The sequence below is a fragment of the Atheta coriaria genome, unplaced genomic scaffold (genome assembly GCF_025399875.1).
Source record: "Atheta coriaria isolate IRGN ID8LTWV9N9 unplaced genomic scaffold, Caltech_Dcor_3.1 hic_scaffold_10_pilon, whole genome shotgun sequence".
In the NCBI taxonomy this organism is placed as follows: Eukaryota; Metazoa; Arthropoda; class Insecta; order Coleoptera; family Staphylinidae; genus Dalotia; species Dalotia coriaria.
In genome coordinates this window covers 2,336,301-2,358,054 of record NW_027045452.1, presented here as the reverse complement: position 1 = coordinate 2,358,054, position 21,754 = coordinate 2,336,301, and the positions used below count along the sequence as shown (strand labels likewise).

At 38.0% G+C, this 21,754-nt stretch overlaps 11 protein-coding genes and 1 pseudogene across 13 annotated transcripts; 8 read left to right on the top strand and 4 right to left on the bottom strand.

Annotated features, from left to right (window-relative positions):
• Positions 1-54: 54 nt before the first annotated feature.
• Positions 55-1,124, top strand: LOC135800765 (carboxypeptidase N catalytic chain-like). The gene is made up of 3 exons (XM_065314083.1): positions 55-451; positions 523-722; positions 957-1,124. Exons 1-3 carry the CDS (start codon positions 196-198, stop codon positions 1,122-1,124), a joined length of 624 nt encoding a protein of 207 aa, XP_065170155.1. The 5' UTR covers positions 55-195.
• Positions 1,125-1,185: 61 nt separating this feature from the next.
• LOC135801532 (carboxypeptidase D-like) lies at positions 1,186-2,148 on the top strand. The gene is made up of 4 exons (XM_065315057.1): positions 1,186-1,344; positions 1,402-1,663; positions 1,725-1,851; positions 1,919-2,148. The coding sequence occupies exons 1-4, from the start codon at positions 1,202-1,204 to the stop codon at positions 2,080-2,082; spliced, it is 696 nt and encodes a 231-aa protein (XP_065171129.1). The 5' UTR covers positions 1,186-1,201; the 3' UTR covers positions 2,083-2,148.
• A 541-nt stretch (positions 2,149-2,689) lies between these two features.
• Coprox (oxygen-dependent coproporphyrinogen-III oxidase) lies at positions 2,690-4,183 on the top strand. Its single transcript, XM_065315052.1, has 3 exons — positions 2,690-2,922; positions 2,982-3,933; positions 3,995-4,183. The coding sequence occupies exons 1-3, from the start codon at positions 2,852-2,854 to the stop codon at positions 4,079-4,081; spliced, it is 1,110 nt and encodes a 369-aa protein (XP_065171124.1). The 5' UTR covers positions 2,690-2,851; the 3' UTR covers positions 4,082-4,183.
• Positions 4,184-4,324: 141 nt separating this feature from the next.
• Positions 4,325-4,969, top strand: mago (mago, exon junction complex subunit). Its single transcript, XM_065315059.1, has one exon. The coding sequence runs from the start codon at positions 4,447-4,449 to the stop codon at positions 4,882-4,884; it is 438 nt and encodes a 145-aa protein (XP_065171131.1). The 5' UTR covers positions 4,325-4,446; the 3' UTR covers positions 4,885-4,969.
• Positions 4,886-6,008, bottom strand: LOC135801531 (tubulin-folding cofactor B-like). Its single transcript, XM_065315055.1, has 3 exons — positions 5,757-6,008; positions 5,208-5,698; positions 4,886-5,136 (listed from the first exon to the last, which is right to left on the bottom strand). The coding sequence occupies exons 1-3, from the start codon at positions 5,874-5,876 to the stop codon at positions 5,019-5,021; spliced, it is 729 nt and encodes a 242-aa protein (XP_065171127.1). The 5' UTR covers positions 5,877-6,008; the 3' UTR covers positions 4,886-5,018.
• A 344-nt stretch (positions 6,009-6,352) lies between these two features.
• LOC135801522 (coiled-coil domain-containing protein 186) lies at positions 6,353-9,764 on the top strand. Of its 2 annotated transcripts, none has more exons than XM_065315047.1 (6): positions 6,353-7,115; positions 7,190-7,743; positions 8,012-8,432; positions 8,505-8,873; positions 8,977-8,990; positions 9,079-9,229. In XM_065315047.1, exons 1-6 carry the CDS (start codon positions 6,552-6,554, stop codon positions 9,086-9,088), a joined length of 1,932 nt encoding a protein of 643 aa, XP_065171119.1. In that variant the 5' UTR covers positions 6,353-6,551; the 3' UTR covers positions 9,089-9,229. The 2 variants fall into 2 exon arrangements, with proteins under 2 accessions (XP_065171119.1, XP_065171117.1); XM_065315045.1 differs by lacking the exon at positions 8,977-8,990 and adding an exon at positions 9,353-9,764 and having other exon boundaries at positions 6,368-7,115; positions 9,079-9,228.
• A 376-nt stretch (positions 9,765-10,140) lies between these two features.
• LOC135801525 (tubulin alpha-4 chain-like) lies at positions 10,141-11,806 on the bottom strand (annotated as a pseudogene).
• Positions 11,807-11,840: 34 nt separating this feature from the next.
• Positions 11,841-13,821, top strand: mus81 (mus81 structure-specific endonuclease subunit). Its single transcript, XM_065315048.1, has 2 exons — positions 11,841-13,455; positions 13,543-13,821. The coding sequence occupies exons 1-2, from the start codon at positions 12,019-12,021 to the stop codon at positions 13,789-13,791; spliced, it is 1,686 nt and encodes a 561-aa protein (XP_065171120.1). The 5' UTR covers positions 11,841-12,018; the 3' UTR covers positions 13,792-13,821.
• A 137-nt stretch (positions 13,822-13,958) lies between these two features.
• LOC135801524 (moesin/ezrin/radixin homolog 1-like) lies at positions 13,959-16,868 on the top strand. Of its 2 annotated transcripts, XM_065315050.1 has the most exons (8): positions 13,959-14,169; positions 14,305-14,429; positions 14,497-14,936; positions 15,112-15,342; positions 15,411-15,671; positions 15,729-16,269; positions 16,331-16,506; positions 16,712-16,868. In XM_065315050.1, exons 2-7 carry the CDS (start codon positions 14,424-14,426, stop codon positions 16,493-16,495), a joined length of 1,644 nt encoding a protein of 547 aa, XP_065171122.1. In that variant the 5' UTR covers positions 13,959-14,169; positions 14,305-14,423; the 3' UTR covers positions 16,496-16,506; positions 16,712-16,868. The 2 variants fall into 2 exon arrangements, with proteins under 2 accessions (XP_065171122.1, XP_065171121.1); XM_065315049.1 differs by lacking the exon at positions 16,712-16,868 and having other exon boundaries at positions 16,331-16,684.
• Roe1 (grpE protein homolog, mitochondrial Roe1) lies at positions 16,661-17,980 on the bottom strand. The gene is made up of 3 exons (XM_065315058.1): positions 17,752-17,980; positions 17,509-17,683; positions 16,661-17,297 (listed from the first exon to the last, which is right to left on the bottom strand). Exons 1-3 carry the CDS (start codon positions 17,832-17,834, stop codon positions 16,875-16,877), a joined length of 681 nt encoding a protein of 226 aa, XP_065171130.1. The 5' UTR covers positions 17,835-17,980; the 3' UTR covers positions 16,661-16,874.
• Positions 17,981-18,317: 337 nt separating this feature from the next.
• Positions 18,318-19,820, top strand: Non3 (Ribosome production factor 2-like protein Non3). The gene is made up of 3 exons (XM_065315053.1): positions 18,318-18,473; positions 18,569-19,200; positions 19,270-19,820. Exons 1-3 carry the CDS (start codon positions 18,451-18,453, stop codon positions 19,584-19,586), a joined length of 972 nt encoding a protein of 323 aa, XP_065171125.1. The 5' UTR covers positions 18,318-18,450; the 3' UTR covers positions 19,587-19,820.
• A 224-nt stretch (positions 19,821-20,044) lies between these two features.
• LOC135801526 (trophoblast glycoprotein) lies at positions 20,045-21,748 on the bottom strand. Its single transcript, XM_065315051.1, has 2 exons — positions 21,430-21,748; positions 20,045-21,316 (listed from the first exon to the last, which is right to left on the bottom strand). Exon 2 carries the CDS (start codon positions 21,303-21,305, stop codon positions 20,160-20,162), a length of 1,146 nt encoding a protein of 381 aa, XP_065171123.1. The 5' UTR covers positions 21,306-21,316; positions 21,430-21,748; the 3' UTR covers positions 20,045-20,159.
• Positions 21,749-21,754: the final 6 nt, after the last annotated feature.

Here is a 21,754-nt window from a genome sequence, read left to right as displayed (position 1 = left end):
ATTACTATAAGTTAACCAGTTAACCATGGTATCGCATTGATTGTTTTCAAAGTGACTATTGTGCAATCTCCTGTGGCGCGCAACAAAAATTTACGATGTCCCTCATATAGGAATTATCTTTGTTTTAAATTCCTTTTTTATTCATAATCCAATATCGGAACAAATAAACAAACAGTTGATAGTGCAGATTGCACAATGAAAAGTGCAAAAATGATACTGCTATTTTTAGCCGTTACTGGCTACATTACTTCTGCGACTGCGTATAGTCTACCTAAAGAAGATGAATTTGAATATAAACACCATGACAACAATGAAATTGAGATGATTCTGAAGAGTATTCATCGCAGATGTCCGGAAATTACTAAACTTTTCTCTTTATCTGAACGCTCGGTACTCGGACAGAAAATAAACGGAATTATTTTTGGTAATGTTCCGTCTAGACATCAACCAAGTATGTACTTAAGTTATAACTTAATAAAAAATAGTAATAGATATTAAACTTATAATTATTTACTCGTATAGTGACTCCTGAAGTGAAATACGTGGGTGCTACTCACGGGAATGAAGTCGTTGGTAAAGAGGTTTTAATTCGATTGGCTCACTATCTGTGCGAATCATTTAGGAGTAACGACGCAGAGGTGCGCAGATTGCTCCACTTGACACGCATTCATATCTTGCCAGTTTTAAATCCAGATGGTTCTGAACTAGCAGCAGCAGCTTCGGTAAGTTTAAAATATAAATTTTTACTTCCACGCCAGTTTTTTCTTGGTTTTGGGACACATAAAGCGGTACTTTAAACACGGACTGCAAAGGTCGTCACTAAAGCACTTTAATCACGGGGTGGTACTTTCGTATATGACTAAACGTTATTACTTCTCGTTTAGCCACTTGATACTATTATACTCGTATAATTATAAAAAAAAAACTAATCCTACGTTTGTGATTTTTCCGTTTAGTACAAAGAAAGAAATGAAATCATCGGTAGAGCTAACTATAACTCCGTGGATTTAAACAGAGATTATCCAAAATTAGATAAAATTTGGTTTGCGAATCATCAAATTACCCCGTGGAATAATCATCACTTATGGTATAATGAAACTGAAATACTACCCATGGTAAGATAATTAATATATAACCAATTTTCCTGTTTTTTCCTTTTTATAAAAGTAATTATTTTGTAGTTAGCCCGGAAACACGTGGAATGATAAAATGGCTTCAAAGTGTACCGTTTGTCCTTTCGGGAGCGTTGCATGGCGGTGATCTTGTAGTGAATTATCCTCTTGATTCTCCAATTTCTAGTAAACCTGGTTTACCCTCAACAACACCAGATGAATTATTATTCCAGTAACATGCGTAAATTATTATGTTATGATATTAAACAAATATTCTTCTTTTATATAGGGAACTAGCAAATAGTTACGCATTGAAACATCCATCAATGGTAGGTTCAAAATGTTATCCCGATGAACCAGGATTTAAAAATGGTATTGTAAACGGGGCAGCTTGGTATAGTATGCGCGGTGGAATGGAAGATTTCCATTATTTCGCAACAAATTGTTATGAAACTATCATGGAGATTGGATGCGTCAAGTACCCTAACAATACAGAATTGCCTTACTTTTGGGAGGAAAACAAAGAATCTTTGATGAATTACATGTGGCAGGTTAGATCTTTCAAGCATACTTAACCTCACTTAATATATACAAATTGAATTATAATTATAGGCACATTTAGGTATTAAAGGAATTGTTTATCAGGCGGCATCGGGTTTACCTATTCCCGACGCTGAGATTCAGGTATCTACGCATATAGATGGTGAATGGGAACCAATTTGGCACTTTGTTACAACCGGTAAATATAATTGTTAAATATATTGATGTTTGTATACACATACTTACTCTAATGTTGTTTTGTTTAGCTGCTCATGGCGACTACTATCGCTTGTTATTAAACGGTAAATACATGGTTACCGCAAGCAAGAAAGGATTCGTGCCTGTATCCCACATTGTGGTCGTTCGAAACCATCCGAAGAAAGGGGCAACCAAAGTTGATTTTGCGATGACACCAAATGTAGCGGTATAAAACTTGTTTGAAGCAATGAAAGCAGTGAAATGTTTTAAACATAAAAAATAAATCTATAAATTGTTATTGCTAGTATTGATTTGCCACCATTTTGTGGTGAGCGGTGGTAACTTACGAGAATAGTTCCATTCTTCTTCAACGGCTGATACTTTACTAGATTCCATTGTTTCTTCTGTTGCGGTAGTTGTCTGCCATCCGTTGGACTGCAGGCAAATTTGAATGCTTTTTCACTTGTGGTTTTATTTGGTATCCAACCGATAGCAACGGCATTCGTTCTTATATCTTAAAATGCAAAGTTTCAGCTCCATGTCTTGTCCACTCGTCCAGTGTAGCAGTACCGACATTTATACGTTCTGCGCGCCCTCTTATTTATCAATTCTTTCATTCATTTAAAGTTTCAGTCAATTGAATAATGCTCTTAACGGATTCTGAGTAAAAACAAATAGTAAACTTACTTAATAACTTACTGAATACATTGCTTACCCTAAATATGCAATCAGTGTGAAAAGATTTCAACATTCATACTTAATTAACCTAGTTTTAATTTCACTAGTGAAACGATGTTCTTCCATTAATGTAAAATGTGTGAAACTATCTTTACATTGATCGGCCATAACCAACTTAACCGCAATCACGTCAACCACACGTATGTTTTTCAATTACAAACACTTGACTTTTTACCAACTCACTTCACAGCAACGTAATAACATAAAATGCAGTCCCTATAATAGTCCTTAGGAGAACAGTGCAACAATACAATCATACAATCATGGTGTTCAAAATCTTCAAACGGCACGTAGCGATGATAACGTATCAATATTCCAAGAAATTCAAATATGGGTAAACACAAACCTTCATTTGTCATTATATAAATAAACAATATTTTGTTTTTCATTTAGAAAATATGGAACATTAGTAGGAGCAGCAGTACTAGTATCATCATCCTCACCTCAGAGACATGATTACAACTTCATGGCACCCACAATCACATCCCGCCAACATTTAAGAGCAAACATTGATGACATGAAAACCAAAATGGAATTAATGATTATGAGAGTGCAGGCAGAGTTCTGTAGGGCTTTAGAAAGCCAAGAATTCAATGGCATTAAATTTAAGGTAGACAGATGGGAGAGGGCTGAAGGTGGAGGTGGCATAACTTGTGTGTTGCAAGATGGGGAGGTTTTTGAAAAGGCAGGCTGCAATATTTCTGTTGTTACTGGTCTATTACCCAAAGCAGCAGCACAACAGATGAATTCCAGAGGTAAAGCATTGCAATCTGATAAGTTGCCATTCTTTGCTGCTGGTGTCAGCTCTGTTATCCACCCAAGAAACCCACATGTGCCAACAATCCACTTCAATTATCGCTATTTTGAAGTACAAGATGGCAAAGAGAAAAGATGGTGGTTTGGGGGTGGTACAGATTTAACTCCGTATTATTTGGATGAAGCTGATGCGCAGCATTTTCACGGTGTTTTGAAAACCGCTTGCGATTTGCATGATAAAACATATTATCAGAAGTTTAAGAAGTGGTGCGATGATTATTTCAACATTCCGCATCGCGGTGAAAGGCGCGGAATTGGCGGAATATTCTTTGATGATTTGGACACTCCGAGTCAAGAAGACGCGTTCAGGTTTGTCACAGGATGCGCGGACGCTGTTATACCATCGTATTTGCCAATAGTAGAAAAGCACAAGAATAAAAGTTATACTAATGCTGAGAGGGAGTGGCAATTGTTAAGACGAGGCCGTTATGTGGAGTTTAATTTGATTTATGATCGTGGAACAAAATTCGGGTTGTATACACCCGGTGCTAGATATGAGAGTATTTTGATGTCGCTGCCGTTAAATGCGGTAAGATTACTTTAATTTAGTAGTTTAACAATGTTTAAAATGTATTTTTTTGTAATTCTAGCGTTGGGAATACATGAACAAACCGTTCGAGAATAGCAGAGAGATGAAACTTACCGAAGTGCTTAAGAATCCACGGGATTGGGTATAAACTTATTACGTACGTATTATTCATGTTAAATCACGATTTACAGATGTATCACTTGTTGGATTTTGCAATATTGATTGAATATAGATTATAAATTGTTTCGAATACTTTTCTTCGTACATTCAAAATGGCGGCTTCTTGTTATTTGTAAAAACAGTTGAAAGTTGTCTGAGCTGAGGTGTAATAGAAGTTGCCTATTTATTAACATCGTTCGTTGTCGGTACTTTCCGGCCGCATCGCCTACAAACATAGCCTCTTATTCGGTATTCTGTGAAGCCAAGCACAACCTAAGCATTAGCGGTTAATGGCAGTACAATTCGCATAATTCTTAAGTATTAAGCCACATCTAGATCAGAAAATACATCAAAATGTCCGATTTCTACATCCGTTATTACGTCGGCCATAAAGGTAAGTTCGGGCATGAATTCTTAGAGTTCGAATTCCGCCCGGACGGCAAACTGCGCTACGCCAATAATTCCAACTACAAGAACGACACGATGATCCGCAAAGAAGTCTACGTACACAACTGCGTCATGGACGAACTGAAGCGCATCATTCTCGACTCCGAAATCATGCAGGAAGATGATTCACTCTGGCCACCACCGGATCGCATCGGCCGACAGGAGCTTGAAATTGTCATCAATGATGAACACATCTCATTCACCACTTCCAAGACTGGCTCACTAGTGGATGTTAGCCAATCTAAGGATCCTGAAGGTCTCAGATGCTTCTACTATTTGGTACAGGACTTGAAATGTTTAGTATTCTCTTTGATTGGTCTCCATTTCAAGATCAAGCCCATATAAATTAAGTAAATTTAGTTTTTATACATCATGAGAAGCAGAGTAATGTGAAAAAGTGTGCAAGGAATACAAATTAATACAAAACTTACACTACATGAGTAATAAGTTATCACAATTAGTCAATATGCTTAAAATGATTAGATTTCTTCATCCAAATCAAGCTCTTCTTCGGGAAAGTCGCCCATTTCGACATCAACGGCCTTGACAAATGCGCCATAATTGGGCTGGCATTCAAAATACCTTTTTCCTTTGCATCTGGACAGAAAAACATTGAAAAATAGATTAATTTACCAAGATATCAATATTTTTAACGCGTTTTAACTTACGTTCCATCATTCTTCCCCAATGGCTCATCAAACTTGACTCCAACCCAAAAACCTGGCAAATCAGCAATCACACCCTTGCACATAATAGTACCAATCCTGGTTGGTGCACTTTTTGAAGTGACTTTACATCTGGAGCCAATCACCATTGTCTCTGTAATCTCCTGTTCTTTAGCCTCCTGCAACTCTTTCTTCTTGATGTTTTCCTCATTGTATTGCCCCATTTTGTTCTTGATCATAAACTGCCTCACAGTGTCTGTCTTCTTGCTGTACTCATCAAGAGACAGTTCATATTTTGGAACATTGTCGAAATTCTCCAACTCATTTCTGAGCAGAAATTTGTCCACAATATGCAAACGCATGCCGTCATCCACTGGATAAGAACCTAACATTGCTTCATTGTTGTCTAAAGTGCCCACATGTTTATTGTCTTTGGTATAGAGTTCAATTTTCATTGTCTCTGAACCTGCGCCAGTGATCAACTCAAGCTTATTCTGGAAACAAATTGTATTTAAGATGGTATTTTATCAAATGAACTTGATTTTTACTTACTTTGAGCTCTGAAATTGATAGGTCCTTTGGATAACGTTTTTCATTCAATGTTATCTCGTCTTTTGATGTAGAGATTTGTAGATTTACAAAAGCAGCGGTTTTGATCGTGTATTCAGCCATTTTGACAATGATTATTTATGATAATAGTTGTATCAAATTTAAAATGTTTGTATTCTCGAAAGGATACGGCAAGAAATAAATCAGCAGGACGAGCACGACGCCAAACGTCATAAATTTAACTGCCATCTCGCGTGCATATTGAAAAATACAATATTTATTCGTTTTTTTTTTAATATCACAATATTTCTAATAAATAGTTTAGAAACCCTGTCTCACAAATAATTGTTTTGTCGCGATGCGCATTTCGAAGGCTAAGCCTTCCTCTTCAGACGGAGAAATTATAAACTTCGAACAGTAATGTAATTGTGCAGTTGCGTCATGTACATTTAGTTGCCTATAACAAAATAGAAACTCCTACATAAATACCTAGATGTTTAAATTTTAAAATATGTAGTGCACTAGTGCAGTTATAAACTCACTTTCATCAGCAATACGTATCATTTCGATAACAAATTTAAAATTTGTTGAATTTGTGATTAACTGACTTGTTAACCTTGATTAACTTCTTCAATGACAGCTGTGTTCCACACTTCAAAACAAAAATGTCTCGCGAAGGCGAACGTCATCTGCGCGCAATGAAAAAACAATGAAGCATTTACCTGACAAATATTTACGCCGCACGTCTCCACGCTGAAACTATCCGAAGCAATGTGCGCGTTGACATAGTGCCTCAACATGACGGACGCCGACGCTTCGGTGGAGGCGCCAACCCTCCAGCTTGAGTGCCCCACTTTGGTGGTTTCCGAAGATTCCCCGCCGTCTGCACAAACGGAATCACCGCTGTCCTCATCTACAGCATCGCCTACATCACAGTCAGTCAAGTTTAAGTCAAACATTGAAGAAATCACACTTGAAGACATATCAAAGACACAAAGTCACCCAAATGAGGCTGAATCAAGTTTGTTTGAGCTGGTTGAGCAGCAGAAGAAGCAGCTGGCAGAGTACAGCGAGGTCATACGGCGGCTGGAGGCGAGCAACACGCTCGTCTTGCAGAATTGCAAGGAGTTGGAGAGCAGGTGCGAGGCGGCAGTGAAGCAGAAGGAAAGTGCCATCAAGGAAAAGGAGAGTATGGTGGTGCGCTATGCGGTCAGCGAGAAAAGTGTTCTCAAACAGCAAACTGCCAAGGAGGCCGCCGAGAAGCGGATGAAGGAGATACAACGAGAACATGATCTTCTACAGCATAAGTTAACAATGATGGGCAATGAGAAGTCAAGGATATGTCAAATGTTAGACAATAAAGTAAGTGCAGAGAGAAAAATATTTACAGGTTTCTGTATTTTTAATTTACCGACCTGTTATTTAAAAATTTATAGTGTTACGAATTGAAATCTAGTCAACAAGAAACCGAACGGTGTAAAACAGACCTCGGGGCATTAGAAACCAAGTTGAAATGGTCACAAAACAGTCTAAAAACAGAAATAGAATTGCGAAAAGAAGCTGAAAATAAAGCAGAATCGCTGCAAAACCAAATTCAAGATTACGCAAATGAAGCGGAAAAGGCGAAGAAAAATGCCGAGGATGCAATCCGAGAGTTTCACACATCACAGGATAATCGCGCGCATGTTTTGGACACGCAGAGTAAGGAACAAGCGGCTTCTTTGATAATGTTGCGTCATGAATTGGATGACCGCGATCAGCAGGTGAAGACGTTGCAATTGGAATTAGAAAAATTGCAGCGGAAACACAACGATAACATACAAGAGAATAATAAGTTGTCGATGAAAGTGCAGAAACTCGAGAAGGAACGCGCGGAGGTTGAGTTAAAAGTCGCTGATTTGAGGAGTTGTGCGGATCAACAACGACAGGATGCTGCTGATTTACAATCAAAGAATGGTCAACTCGAACAGATGAAATTACAGCTTCAAAGGTATGTAAATAATAAATAAATAATAATTTTGCTGGTTTAATATTTATTTCGGTGCTGCTATATTTAAATGTTTATCTATTTATCATTGCAAATAATAATTATGCGCATACCGCATGTCAACATTATGTCGACGATAAGCCGCCATTTTGTTTGCTGTAACTTTTTTTGTAAATAATGCAGATTCCTATAATACCTACAAAGTGGCAATATTTCATAACTTGTCTGCCTATTTTGCATAATTTTTTTTTTATCTAATGTGTGTTTTTAGCGAGCAGGAACATTTAAAAGTGGCAAGCGAGCAAATTACGCTGCTAAAATCGCGTAACGTCGACCTTACAACCGACATGGACGCTTGTCGCGCACACGAAAGCGAGTTGCTGGCATTCACGCAACAGTTGACTGATAAAAACGTCGCCCTTCAGTCAGAATTCAGCGCAATGGAAACCAAACTTCAGCAGTTGACCTACGAAAACGGCGTGCTTAATAGATCTTTACAGGAAAGCACGACGAAGAGTGGTTTAAACACTGCTCAAATGATTGCCGAGCGGCAAAAACTGTCCGCAGAAGTGGAACAATTGCAAAAAGATCTCGCGCAATGCAACAAACAATTGGAAACTGTGACGCAGGAGTTGGCTGATCAACAAGGAGAGAACAGCGTTATCAAACGCAAACATGAACTCTCATTGCGTGTAAGTAAATATAAAAATAAGTGAAAACAGAAAATAAAATTTATTTGTTAATTGTTTTATTGTAACTCATAGGAGGTGCATAAGGAACTGGCGCAATGTCGAAAAAAATTGGAACAATACGAAAGTCAAAGCACTGCGAGCAGTTCCAGCTCGACGACATCATTGAACACTGTCAATGGGCAGTCAACACCGCCGGTTGAACAGATCGTGGAGCAGGTGAAAGTCATTCAACCGGAGTTGGAATTGGACCGACACGTACTTATTGATCACATCGCCAAACTTCAACGCATCAGCGCGAAGAAGTCGGAGAAGATTGATTTCATGGAGGAGCACGTGCGGACGTTGGTGGGTGAACTGCAGAAGAAGAGTCGACTGCTTCAGCATTATATCAAGCGAGAACAGCAAGGAACTTTGTCTTCGAATAAAATGGATAATAATAAGGTAAGTGGTAATATTTAGTTCAACATAGGCAACCAAACTTGCACTTAACTTGTAAATTTAACGCGACATCTTGTTTTGTTTAATCATATGCTGCTATAATCAGTCTTCGAAATTTTGGTAACTATTTTGCTACATTTATATATACATTTTGTGTGTTTGTTTAAGTTTTATTGTTGAAATTTGTATTTTTTTGTGTACAATTTAGGCGGCCTTAGCAAAACACAGCGGCATGATGGCGTCGATTTATGGTGCAAAGATTGCGGATGAAAATCTCAGCATGGAACAAGTTCTCGACATCAATCGCAAACTTTACACTATACTAGAGGACGCCCTACTGAAAAACATCACATTAAAGGTAGGTGTAATTATTAAAATTTAGATTTTAATGTCGGAATATGAAATTATATAAAAATCACTGCTAAAACAGCTAAAAATTACGGTTAGAATTTAATTTTTAAAAAATTGATTAATGTTTGAAGGAAAATATCGACACGTTGGGAGCTGAAATAGAAAAACTGCAAAAGGAAAAGTCTGGAAGCTTGACAAACACATCATAACTGATTATAACGCACATTCCGTGAAATGTGTCGGTGGTGAATCATCTCAATATGGTTACTTAATTGACTCTCAAGTGTATACTTAATCTCATCAAACGCATTGTACCTGGACGTACGTAACGTATCAACATTCCCATTTTGTATTGTTCTTATTTATTATTCACTGTTTACGGTTTGTTTGTGTTGAGTATTATGTGATGTGATGAGACAGTGGGATGCTTCATTTGATCATTGTGCATATTGTGTATATGATTAGTGAGATATCATTCCTATATAGAATTTACTTAATCGTTGAATATTATGAGACTATAAGAATAATATATTCTGAAATGCATTATATACTGGCTATTATTCTATATGTCAAAATACTTTTGACAGCTTATTCAACTTGTGATTGCTGCAAGCGCAAAATGGCCTCGTTTATGAATGAAATATGATTAATCATGAAGAGTTTTCATCAGAATGTCAACAATAATGCAGTAGATAAAAAATTACCAAATTACTTAATGATTATAACCAAAGTTGGCCCAAAGTCAAAAGTGAGGGCATGCAAATGTAAATATAGTTGAAAACTGGATCATAGGTGTCGCTGCAGAATGAAAAAGTAAAAAGCAGTTGGAATACGAAGATGCGCATAACCTTACTTTTAAATTACCGAAATAGATTGCATCGTGAAAATAATCATAAAAACTTCATCAAGACGTAAAACATAGAATCTAATTCTGTATTCGAAATAGTGTTCTTTTTCTTAAAATTTAAGTTGGCATTAGTTAAACTTCGAAAGTCTCTTCATCTTCGAAACCATCTGCAGCAACTTCTTGATAATCTCTCTCTAGTGTAGCGAGGTTATCCCTGGAGTCGACAAACTCCCCCTCTTCCATACCCTCGCCAGTATACCAGTGCACAAACGCGCGTTTCGCGAACATAAGATCAAACTTCCTATTGAGTCGACTCCACGCCGTTGCAATGGCGGTCGTATTCGACAACATGCACACAGCGCGCTGTACCTTCACCAAATCCCCGCCAGGCACCACTGTAGGCGGCTGATAATTAATACCCACCTTGAATCCAGTGGGACACCAGTCCACAAAGCGCACATTGCTCTTTGCCTTCATCTGCGCAATCGCAGCATTGACGTCCTTCGGGACTACATCCCGCGATACAGCAAACAGCACGCCATGTATTTACCCAAGCGTGGATCACACTTCACCATCTGATTGCATGGCTCAAACAATTCCGTTGTGATTTCCGCAACAGTCATACCTTCATGGTAAGCGTCTTCGCCGGAAACCAGCGGTGCATACGACGCTAATGGGAAGTGAATACGCGGATAAGGCACCAGATTGGTTTGAAATTCAGTTAGGTCAACATTCAGCGCACCGTCAAAACGCAGCGACGCTGTGATGGAAGAAACAACTTGACTGATCAGCCTGTTGAGATTTTCATATCGCGGGCGGTCAATCTTCAACTTGCGCAGGCAAATCTCATAGATGGCTTCGTTATCCACCATAAACGCGCAGTCGGAATTTTCAAGTGTTGCATGCGTAGCCAGGACAGAGTTGTAAGGCTCGACCACAGCGGTGGATACTTGCGGAGCTGGGTACACCACAAATTGCAACTTACTTTTCTTTCCATATTGCTGTGTTAGCTTTTGCATCAGGAGCGATGTGAAGCCTGAACCTGTGCCGCCACCTAGCGAGTGGAAAAGGAAGAAGCCCTGCAGGCCGTGGCATTGCTCGCATAATTTTTGTATTCTATCCATGACAACTTCTATCATTTCACGACCTACTGTATAATGGCCACGGGCGTAATTATTCGCTGCATCTTCCTTTCCGGTTATTAATTGTTCCGGATGGTAGAGTTGCTTGTAGTGGCCAGTTCTTATTTCATCTGATAATTAATAAATAACTAGTTATGGTCAAGTTATACTAATATTATATTCTAATATTTACCAACAACAGTTGGTTCCAAATCAATAATGACAGCTCTCGGTACCATTCTGTATTTATCCACCTCGGAGAAGAACGTGGTGGAGCTATTTTCGACAACTCCGGATAGTGGCATGCCGTCGACTCCAATGCCGTGCTCGAGGCAATACAATTCCCAGGTGGCATTGCCCATCTGGGCACCGGCTTGCCCGATGTGTATGGAGATACATTCCCTCTAAAACAAGCATTTTACTATCTTCTTCTATGCGCATACTTTATTCTCATGCAATACTTTGTGCGTGGAATCACCTACCATTTTGATTTTCCACTAGAATTTTTACATAAAATGGCCGAAAATGATATGTCGAAATTTGATTTAAATCACTAGGAGTTATGTGAATTTACAAAATGCCAAAACGGACTGGTAGATTTTGTTTTCATGGCCATTTGACTAAAAAGTTTCTAAGTTCAGTAACTATGTATTATTCAAAACTTGAATAAACGCGCGAAAATGCAGGTTATGTTTACTATAGTCAGATAACCGTCGGTTACGTTTTGTAACAAAATAAAGAGAACATAAGTACATTAAAAAACGATAAATAACGTTTTAAAATGTTTAATTTTATGTGAAACTTACTTATAACGTGATTAAATCATACAATGTCTAATAAATTGGTGTCTATAAAGGTCAAACGACCTAATATACTCTTTGAACAGTGGTTAACCGAGTGGATGCAACAGGAAACGAATGATACTCAACAAAAGTATTATGAAAATGCTCTGAAAGCGCTTCAAAAATTCCCTCTGCCTCTTGCGACAGGGCGGGAATGCATCATACTCAAAGGATTCGGTGAGAAATTATGCAAAAGACTTGATGATAAACTGAAAAATAAAAATAAATCACAACCACCTGTTATACTTCTCAACAATGTAAATATAAATCAAGTAAATGAAGATAATACGAATAAAAATCAATTACCAACAGAAATAGTTGCATCTACTAGTAATAAGAATACAAAAACATACACTCCAGCTTACAGATCAGGAGCATATGCAATTTTATGTGCTTTATACAAATATTACAATGAAAATCAATTGAATGGTGTGTTGAAAAAGGATCTCATTGCAAGTGCACAAAGATTCTGTGATAAATCATTTGTGAAAAATGATCAGGGTGGCCTTTACACAGCCTGGTCATCAATGAGTACATTAGTCAGTAAGCAGCTAGTCAAGAAGGAAGGAAATCCTGCAAAGTTTCATTTAACTGAAGCAGGTATACCACTAGCTAAGTCATTATATGAAGATGCGATGAAAGATCCTGAAAATGCACATTTTATCAATCAAGTTGATCAGCTTATTATACAAGATCATGCTAATGATGTGCAAGCTGATAAAAACAAAGCAACTAAAAGAAAATTACCAAAAAATCCAAGTTCTTCTTCATTACAAAGCAGTCAAACAACTGATTCTGATATAATACAGGAAACTGTAATTTTTCCGCCTGGTTCATTCAAGATATATTTATTAGTTGATACACAAGAAACCTCGGGCACATCCAAGACTAAAAAGGATGTTTATGATGAGATTATAATGGAGTTGAACGCGTTGAGTGTGAATTATGAAATTCGGCATTTAAAAATCGGTGATTACGCATGGATATGTCGGCATGATGAGACTCAGCAAGAATTAGTTCTGCCGTATATTGTCGAACGGAAACGAATGGACGATTTCGGGGCTAGTATCAAAGATGGCCGCTTTCACGAGCAGAAATTTCGCTTGAAACAAAGCGGAATACAGAATCTAATTTATTTGGTTGAGAGTCATGGTAATAATACGCATTGTGGGATGCCTATAAGTTCGATTTTCCAAGCTGCAACTAATACTTTGTTACAAGATGGATTTTCATTAAAATTTACGGATAACATTCGTAAAACTGTGGAATATTTGGCATTATTTACGAAATTAATGTGTAAAATCTTCGTGGAGAAGACTTTGATGAATTGTGCAAAGGAAGATTTACAAAAGTGTGTGCTAGGAGAAGATTTGATTGGATTAATGACGTTTAAAGAGTTTAATTTGAGCTCAACAAAAAATAAGGTAAAATATTATGATTAATTCATGTTTTATGAGCTGTTTATGCTGTGAATTATACTTTTTATTGTTTGTTTGCTTTAATTTGATCAGGTAATGAAAGTAAGCGACATGTTTGTTAAACAACTACTTCAATTGCACGGAATATCAGTTGATAAAGCACTGGCAATCGTCTCGAAGTATCCAACGCCACGATTACTGAAGTTTGCATACGACGCATGCGAAAACAACAAAGAAGCAGAAGGTTTGCTGAGCAACATTGAGTTTGGTACTTTGAATAAAAAAGTTGGCCCTGTTATATCCACAACGATTTATCAACTTTACAATTTTAAAGATTATTAATTAAATCATCGAAGATTTTATATTTTAAAATAGTTCGTGAAACCACCGTAGGTGTCGCTGCATGTCAAACATTGCATTTCGCTTTGTTTTCCCAAAGTGTGTATGCATTTGAAATATTTCAAGCATTGGGAACGTACGTGATAAGTTTTTTTTTATATCCGCTGCATTAACGTTGATAAGACTGTATGGATATCGTGGCAGACAATCAGCGCCACACTTGTCTTGCGTTGCAAATATGGAAAAACGTAAATGATGCGACATGTGATGAGATAATGTGTTATTTTTGTGCGTTGCGTTCATCAATAAATTAATCTACGCATACATCTGTTAGTCATTGAGGTGTATATTACTCGGAATAAATGAACAATCGAATTACAGGTGAGATTAACAAATTCCTTTAATTTTCGGTTTTTATCTAAAGCCGTGTGGAAAAATAAATTAATAACGAAATCGGATGAATTCATCCGTTATTGAAAACTACTCATACACTAATCGTTGTTCTTTATTGATTAGATAACCGCGATATCAATACGGAGTACCTCGCATCGATCCAGAATCGATTCAGTTATTGACGTGCCGCGCGGTCGTTTATCACCGCATTCATCATCACCTCACCCCACACACCTTTCACGATGAGCGTAAGTTATTTTTCTGTTTGCTGTGTGTTTGTCAGTTGGCGAATGAATCGTGATGGCATATCAACAGGAAATTGCCCTGCTGGTGTCAACCGCCACCAAAGAGCTGCAGTTCCGCTTTCCGGGCAAGCGTCCGGCGCGTGCGCTCTTTCAAGAGGTGTGCAAGAACCTGAGTCTGCGCGAAGTGTGGTACTTTGGACTCTATTACTTTGGCGATAGTAATCGCAAGGTATGGATTGATCAGAGTCAGAAAAAACTTGCGACGTATTCCAGTCAAGCGAAGCGGTTGTACTTTGGTATCAAGTATTATCCAGAGGATATTACATTGGATGTTATTGAACCGCTTACGCGCAAGTATTTCTACAGCGAGGTGCGTAATGATATCCTGAAGGATCGGATTTATTGTCCGGCGGATACCTGCGTGTTGTTGGCTTCGTATGCCTGTCAGGCGCGTCATGGTGATTACGACGAGGATATCGATATTTCAACGGAGAGATTATTTCCAGATAGGTGTGTACACATTGAATTTATATTTTGTGATGAGTGATTTACAACTTTCGATATCGTTTGAAAATTTTCGGCGGCGATGATAACCGCAATCGCAATCTTACATTTTCGAATTTGTCGAAATTTGAAGGTTAAAAGTGCCGCCATTTTAAAATTCTTGCATGATGAATAATTTTAGGGTTATGAAAACACACAAACTCACAAAAGCAGAGTTCATCCAATCGGTGACAAGTATGTGGATCAAACACAAAGGATCTTTAACCGATGAAGTAATGGCGGAGTATTTGCGACTCACGCAGAACTTGGATATGATTGGCGTGCACTTTTTTGACATTACAAATCAGAAGGGCACGCATCTTGTGGTTGGTATCAATCCACTCGGAATGAATATGTATAAACCTGAAGATAAGTAAGTATTATTTAGATAAATGCTATGAAAATAAGTGAATATTATTTTTAAGTGAATGATATTTTTAGGTTGAATCCAACAACTTCGTTTCCCTGGTCGGAAATTGCTAACTTAAACTTCCGCGGGCGTAAATTCACAATCAAAACCGTTGACAAGAAAACCATGGACGTGAATTTCTTCAGCTCGGACCCGAAGAATAACAAACAAATTATGACGCTTGGAATTGGTTATCATCAGTTGTACATACGTAGGCGGCAACCTGATTCACTCGAAATCACTGAGATGAAGGAAAATGCCAAGATGCAGAGGCAATTACTTGAAGCGCAGAGGTAAAATTTACAAAATTACATTAAATATCTATTGTCTAAATTAAAACATAAATTCAGGGATAGATTACGTCGTCAACAAATTCAGAGTGAGCAAGTAGAAGCACGTTACAAGGAGGATCTCAAGAAGTTAACCGACGAGTTGACATCGACAAGATCACAGCTGAATGATTCGTTGATGACGATCAAACGATTGCAGGAACGTTTGGCGGAAATCGAAGCCGCTAAGAAGGAATTAGAAGATCGCCAAAACGAGCTGCATCAAATGATGGTGCAGTTGGAGCAAGCGAAGCACTTGGAAGAATCCGAGCGTTTGAAACTTGAAGAAGAGATCCGTCGTAAACAAGAAGAGGTGCAACGTATTCAAGAAGAAGTTGAAGATAAAGATTCAGAGACTAAACGTCTACAGGAGGAAATGGAAGAGGCGAAACGGCAGTTCGAAGAGTTTCAAGCACGGCAAATCAGAGAACAAGAGGAGGCAGAGGAAGCGCGGTTGAGAGCTGAAGAAGAACGCCAACGCGCTTTGGAGGAAGCAATGACTGCCCGTGATGTGGTTCCTGAATTAGCGGAGATCAATCAAAAATTGACAGATGAACTAAAAGTAAGTTGGCAAATTTTTAAGGTAGGCAACCAGTGTTACATGTTGTACTTTTTTGTTTCAGTTATTACAGAGCAAGTTGGAAGAAACACGTAAAGTGGAGATGGAAAGTGCCGAGGATCGTATTCATCGTGAAAATCTACGTAATGATAGAGATAAGTACAAAACGCTGTCGGAGATTCGCCGCGGAAACACGAATCGACGTGTGGAGATGTTTGAGAACTTCTAGAATGTTCTACGGTAGGTCGCCATCTTGGAAACTCTGTTTCGTTGATGACAGAGCGATTTGTTCATTGCATTGTTGATTATTTCAAAGATAACTTATTTATTCGTTTTCCACGCGATTTTAAAACTTTTAATGGCTGCCACAGCATCCGAAGAAAAATAAACATAGTGTTTTCTATTTGTATATTATAAATTTACATTGTCTCTTTTGATGGCCTAGAAAATAATTCCTACACGTGGTAACAACATGGAACATTGCGCCATCAAAGCAGTCCATTGTACTGGCGTCGTTGACGTATGCAGTAACAACACACAATTCAACCATTTCAGTTTCTTTTATGTACAATATATGAAATGTTCGCGAGAAGATAGAAAAACACCGATTATTTTGACACGCCGACGAGCGCTGGTCGAATAACACGATCGTGTAGTTTATATCCAATCTTTGATACAACTACAACGGTACCAGCTTCTTTACCCTCAACTTCCTGCTGGAATAGTGCTTCGTGGAAGTTCGGATTAAACTTCTCATTGAGCGGATTTACTTTCTCTAGGCCATGGCGTTTGAACACTGATTGTAGCTGCGCTTCGGTCATTACCAGCCCTTCGTAGAGACTCTTAAGGTGCGGGTTTTTATCGCATAGCTCTTCTTTGGGCACGCTTTCGGTGGCGCGGTTTAAAACATCGGCGACGTCGAGTAAATCCTTACAAAAACCTTGAATTCCGTACTGTTTCGCTTCGGCAATTTGTTTCGTTAGTCGATTGCGTAGATTTTCACCATCAGCCAATGCTCGTTTATATTTATCCTGAAAACAAAGAAAAAAATACTTTTTTAGGTTAAAATTTTATGTTGTACTGAATTTATTTCTTACTATGTTTGTTTTACTGGTTTGTTTACTACCAAATAACTTTGAAATGAAATTTTCAAAGGCAAATAGATACATTTTGCCCTTCATAGATTCAACTATACACTCCAAAATTTATGCCACATGTGATTTGACTTTGACAGTCACTTACCATCAACTCTGAATTTTTTTCTGTCAATGATGCAATTTCACTGTTCAGTTTTTCCAGTTCTTCATTAGGTTTTTCTGTTGTGGGTGGAGGTGGTGCCGATGCTGCCTGGTCTGCTTTTTTCTCATCTGGGACGGTATTATTCCAGCGTAATGCCACAGCCGCCAGCGGTGTACTTCTGTAATAAATTACACAATAACACAGTCAATTGCATGAACAAATATCGTAGTAATTGTAAAATCCAACCTGTTATTCAGTACTTTTGTGAGGTTTTGTGCGGAAAATACTTGGTTGCACCTGATAATGTGTCGGACGCCGAATAACGCCATACTGATTGCGAACAATGAATTTTTTTGATGAAAATTCAGGGAGGACTTTTAATATTTTTCAGTCAAAATCACCGAAATTACGAAAGTGTAAACTCGCCGTTGTTTAGAAATTGAAGGTTATATTTTACGTCACCGATGATTTTTGACCTTTTAGGGACTTTTCAATCGCCATTTTGTATAAACATTGTAAATTATCATAAAATTGTTACATATTACACTAATTAATATTTAGGAGAAACATAATCCATGATTTTATTATGATTATATACAAGATTCTGTAAATGCTTTTGGAAGTGTGTTGGGCAATTCAAAACTATTTATTTTTAAAATGATGTTAGTACATAGTATTTAAATAATTACATGGTATAATAAATAATTTACGCAGATTTCTGATATAGAAATTATATTATTTTATAATTTCCAATAGCAAAAATGCATTTCTAGGGTTTTTAATGTTACAAACAGTTTGAATTGAAAGGAACACTGTAGCGCCCCACTGCGTCCAAAACACAAACGACGTAAACAAACGTAAGGTTAGAGTTGGCTGTATTGTCGCACGTGTGAGTCAGTGTAACGCCGAAAATAATTGCTGTTATTTCATAAAAAAACAACAATAATGGCTGTATTACAACGTGTGGTGTATGTATAAAAACAAAATCGCTTTACACCTTCATTACCGGTGCACCTCTCAAAAGTATCCTTAATAATTATGTGTCTTCCGTTTTCCCCTGCAGCAAACCGACCACTCGCAAAGGTAAAAAGATACTCATCAGCAAGGAGCCGCAAATCATCGAGGGAGTCAAGCGCACACTATTTTTCACTGGTAGAAAAGCATCGGATACGATTCGCGGGGTGATGAAAGACCTCTATGATCTTAAAAAACCAGATGCTTTCAAAATGCAGCGCAAGAATGATGTTACAGTGTTTGAGAATCCCACACCAGTTGAACAATTTTGCAGAAAACACGAGACACCACTGTTCCTAATGGGTTCAAACACAAAGAAACGCCCGGATAATATTGTCCTTGGTAGAATGTTTGATTATGCTCTACTGGATATGATTGAGTTAGGGGTTGATAATTTTGATGCAATGAAGGCTTTCTGTGGCAGGAAAATCACAGTTGGTTGTAAGCCTCTATTGTTGTTCAATGGGCCACACTGGGAGCAGAGTGATGATCTAAAACAGCTGAAATCCATGTTCATTGACTTCTTTCATAGGGAAAATGTAGATAATGTTAGATTGCAAGGTTTGGAGCATGCACTCAGCTTTACAGTGTCAGAGGAGGGTAAAATTATGTTCAGGTCATACAAAATTTTGTTGAAGAAGTCTGGGAGTAGAACGCCCCGCATAGAATTGGAAGAAATAGGTAATTTTTTTACATAAAAACCGTTTTAATTTTAATATTTTATTAATTATGAATTTATTTTATCATCAGGTCCAAGAATAGATTTTACTCTCAGACGTACGAAACTGCCCAGCGACGACCTAATGAAATTAGCCTGCCGTCAACCTAAATCCCTCAAAGTCACCAAGAAGAAGAATATTTCCAAGGATGGTTTAGGCACAACGCACGGCCGCGTCCATCTTGGAAAGCAGGACATCAATAAACTGCAAACACGCAAGATGAAAGGTCTTAAAAAGTCCGTCAAGGAACAGAAAGCGCTTCGCAACGCTGGTAAAGCGCTCAGTAATGGCATTCCTTCACCACTTGTCAAACAAATAAAACCACGTCAGAAGAAAGTGGTATCATAACGTGAACGAAAACCACGAGTACTGTACATTTACACTAAATCATAGGGTAAAATCGTATTTTAATTTAAAGGTTAAATTAAAGTAGGCTACAATTAAGAAGTTGCGCAATATATGGAACGTTATTAATTCGCATAATTGTAAATACGCGACTTGCGCTGAGAGTCCAGACGATTTTTCTATCTTAAGTACGTTGAATACTTATTTATAAGCTAAATAAATGAAATTGAACACAAATTATGAAAACAAAAAACTTAACTGCGGCACATGGAGTTTGTTTTACGAAGCGGTTAGTAGCTATGTGTTTGTTGGGTTGCCTATCGATATTAAACATCGAAGATGACGCCATTTTGCTTTGTCGCATATTTCACAAACGTTAATCCAGTTAAATCTACGTCCGATAACTCGAAGACAAACCGTAAGTTTTATTAGGTTGATAAGTGATAAATCAAACAATACAATATAAATAAAGGAATGTCTATTAAAATTTTAAACATAAAAAGATTCTTGAAACAGTATGTACAAGTATTAGCGTCTATCATAACTTAGCGTACATGCTATGGCACCTAGGCGATATCAAACATCTTGCGATTCTATCGTTGTGTACTGTACTTTACGCCCGACTTTATCAATAATCGGCGCCATTTTCTTCTTGATCACATCTCGAGTCAAATACACATACGCAGCGACTAAGCTCACCAGCACCAGCGACAAAACAACCAACATAATAGTCGTCGCCTGTGAGAACTTGTACGATTTATGCGCGCATAGCACATTCACAAGCTGCTTATTTGAGTATTTATTGAAGGAACACTCCAGTGAATCACGATTTCTTAGTGTGACATTTGTTCTCTGCAACCAAGTACACAGATTCTTCGCCACCGCGTCACATTTTAACGGATTGCGGCTTATATCCATAACTAATTTGATTTCACGATTGGGCGCCATTAATTTATCCAAATTATCTAAATCTTTCTGCGATAATCGCGTGATATTATTGTGTTCCAAATCTAAAAAGCGCAACTTTTTTAGACATCGCACATTGAAGTTCAACGCAGGCACGTAGTTATCACCCATATACAAATCGTGCAAGTTGGGTAAATCACAGAAAACGTTCGGATCACGAAAATGTTTGATTTCGTTCTGCTCCAGATGCAGCTTGTACAATTTCGTCAGCCCGCTGTTGTTGAATATATCATGCAGGTCATTGGCAAGCGCCTCATCCGTGTTGTCTGCGAACGCGTTCGTCAAATGCAATTCCTGCAGATTAATAAAGTTGGAAAACACGCGCGGATGATGGTAATTATCGTCGTCCGTGTCGGACACGATCAACTCATTATGGTTTAGAATGAGCAATTCCACATTCGGGACGTGATGGTAGGACTTGCCTTTAATGTCGCGTATTTTATTATTACTCATGTCGATTTTGCGCAGTTTGGTGAGATTGTTCAAATCACCGAAGACATTCCATGGCAGTATTGGGATGTTATTGCCGGTAAAAACCAATTCTTCGGTTTCTTCTGGTAATACTTTGAGCATATCGACGTTTGTGAAGCCTTGACCGATGCATTCCACAAGAAATGCGGTTGCTTTATCCGCCGCGATGTATTTTTCACCACAGAAACAATTTTCCAAGAGTTTTGAGCCACATTCATACTTCATTCTGCATGTGCACAGATGCAAACTTGCCAGGAGTAGCAAACATGTGTAAATCCAACTCATTGTGATGATGGCTGAAAAATATTTCAAGAATATTATCTGTAGTAATACAGGTTTTGATTTATTTGTGTTTTATCATGTCGCATGGTAATGTGATTAACGTGTTATGTGGGAATTTGGGTTTTACCTTTGTGTCTCAAGGTTGTTTAATGTAATAAGAGTTACGCGTGAGCTAATTTCCACATGCGAGGTCCCAACACTCCTTTCTGCAAAGATGTATTGACTTAAGTCTTAAGCGAAGTTAATTCCGAAGAAAATCGCCATAGATGCACAAAATGCATCAAAATTTGACTTAATGGTGAGTCAACCATGCGCGTCGAGACAATAAAACAATTCCAAAACAAGTTAGCACAACCAGACACAACTATAACAACGCGTTTATTGATATTGCAGCAATCGCACGTCCACTCCACTCGCCGCGTACTGCGATGACTGCGATGTCTGCAGGCAAC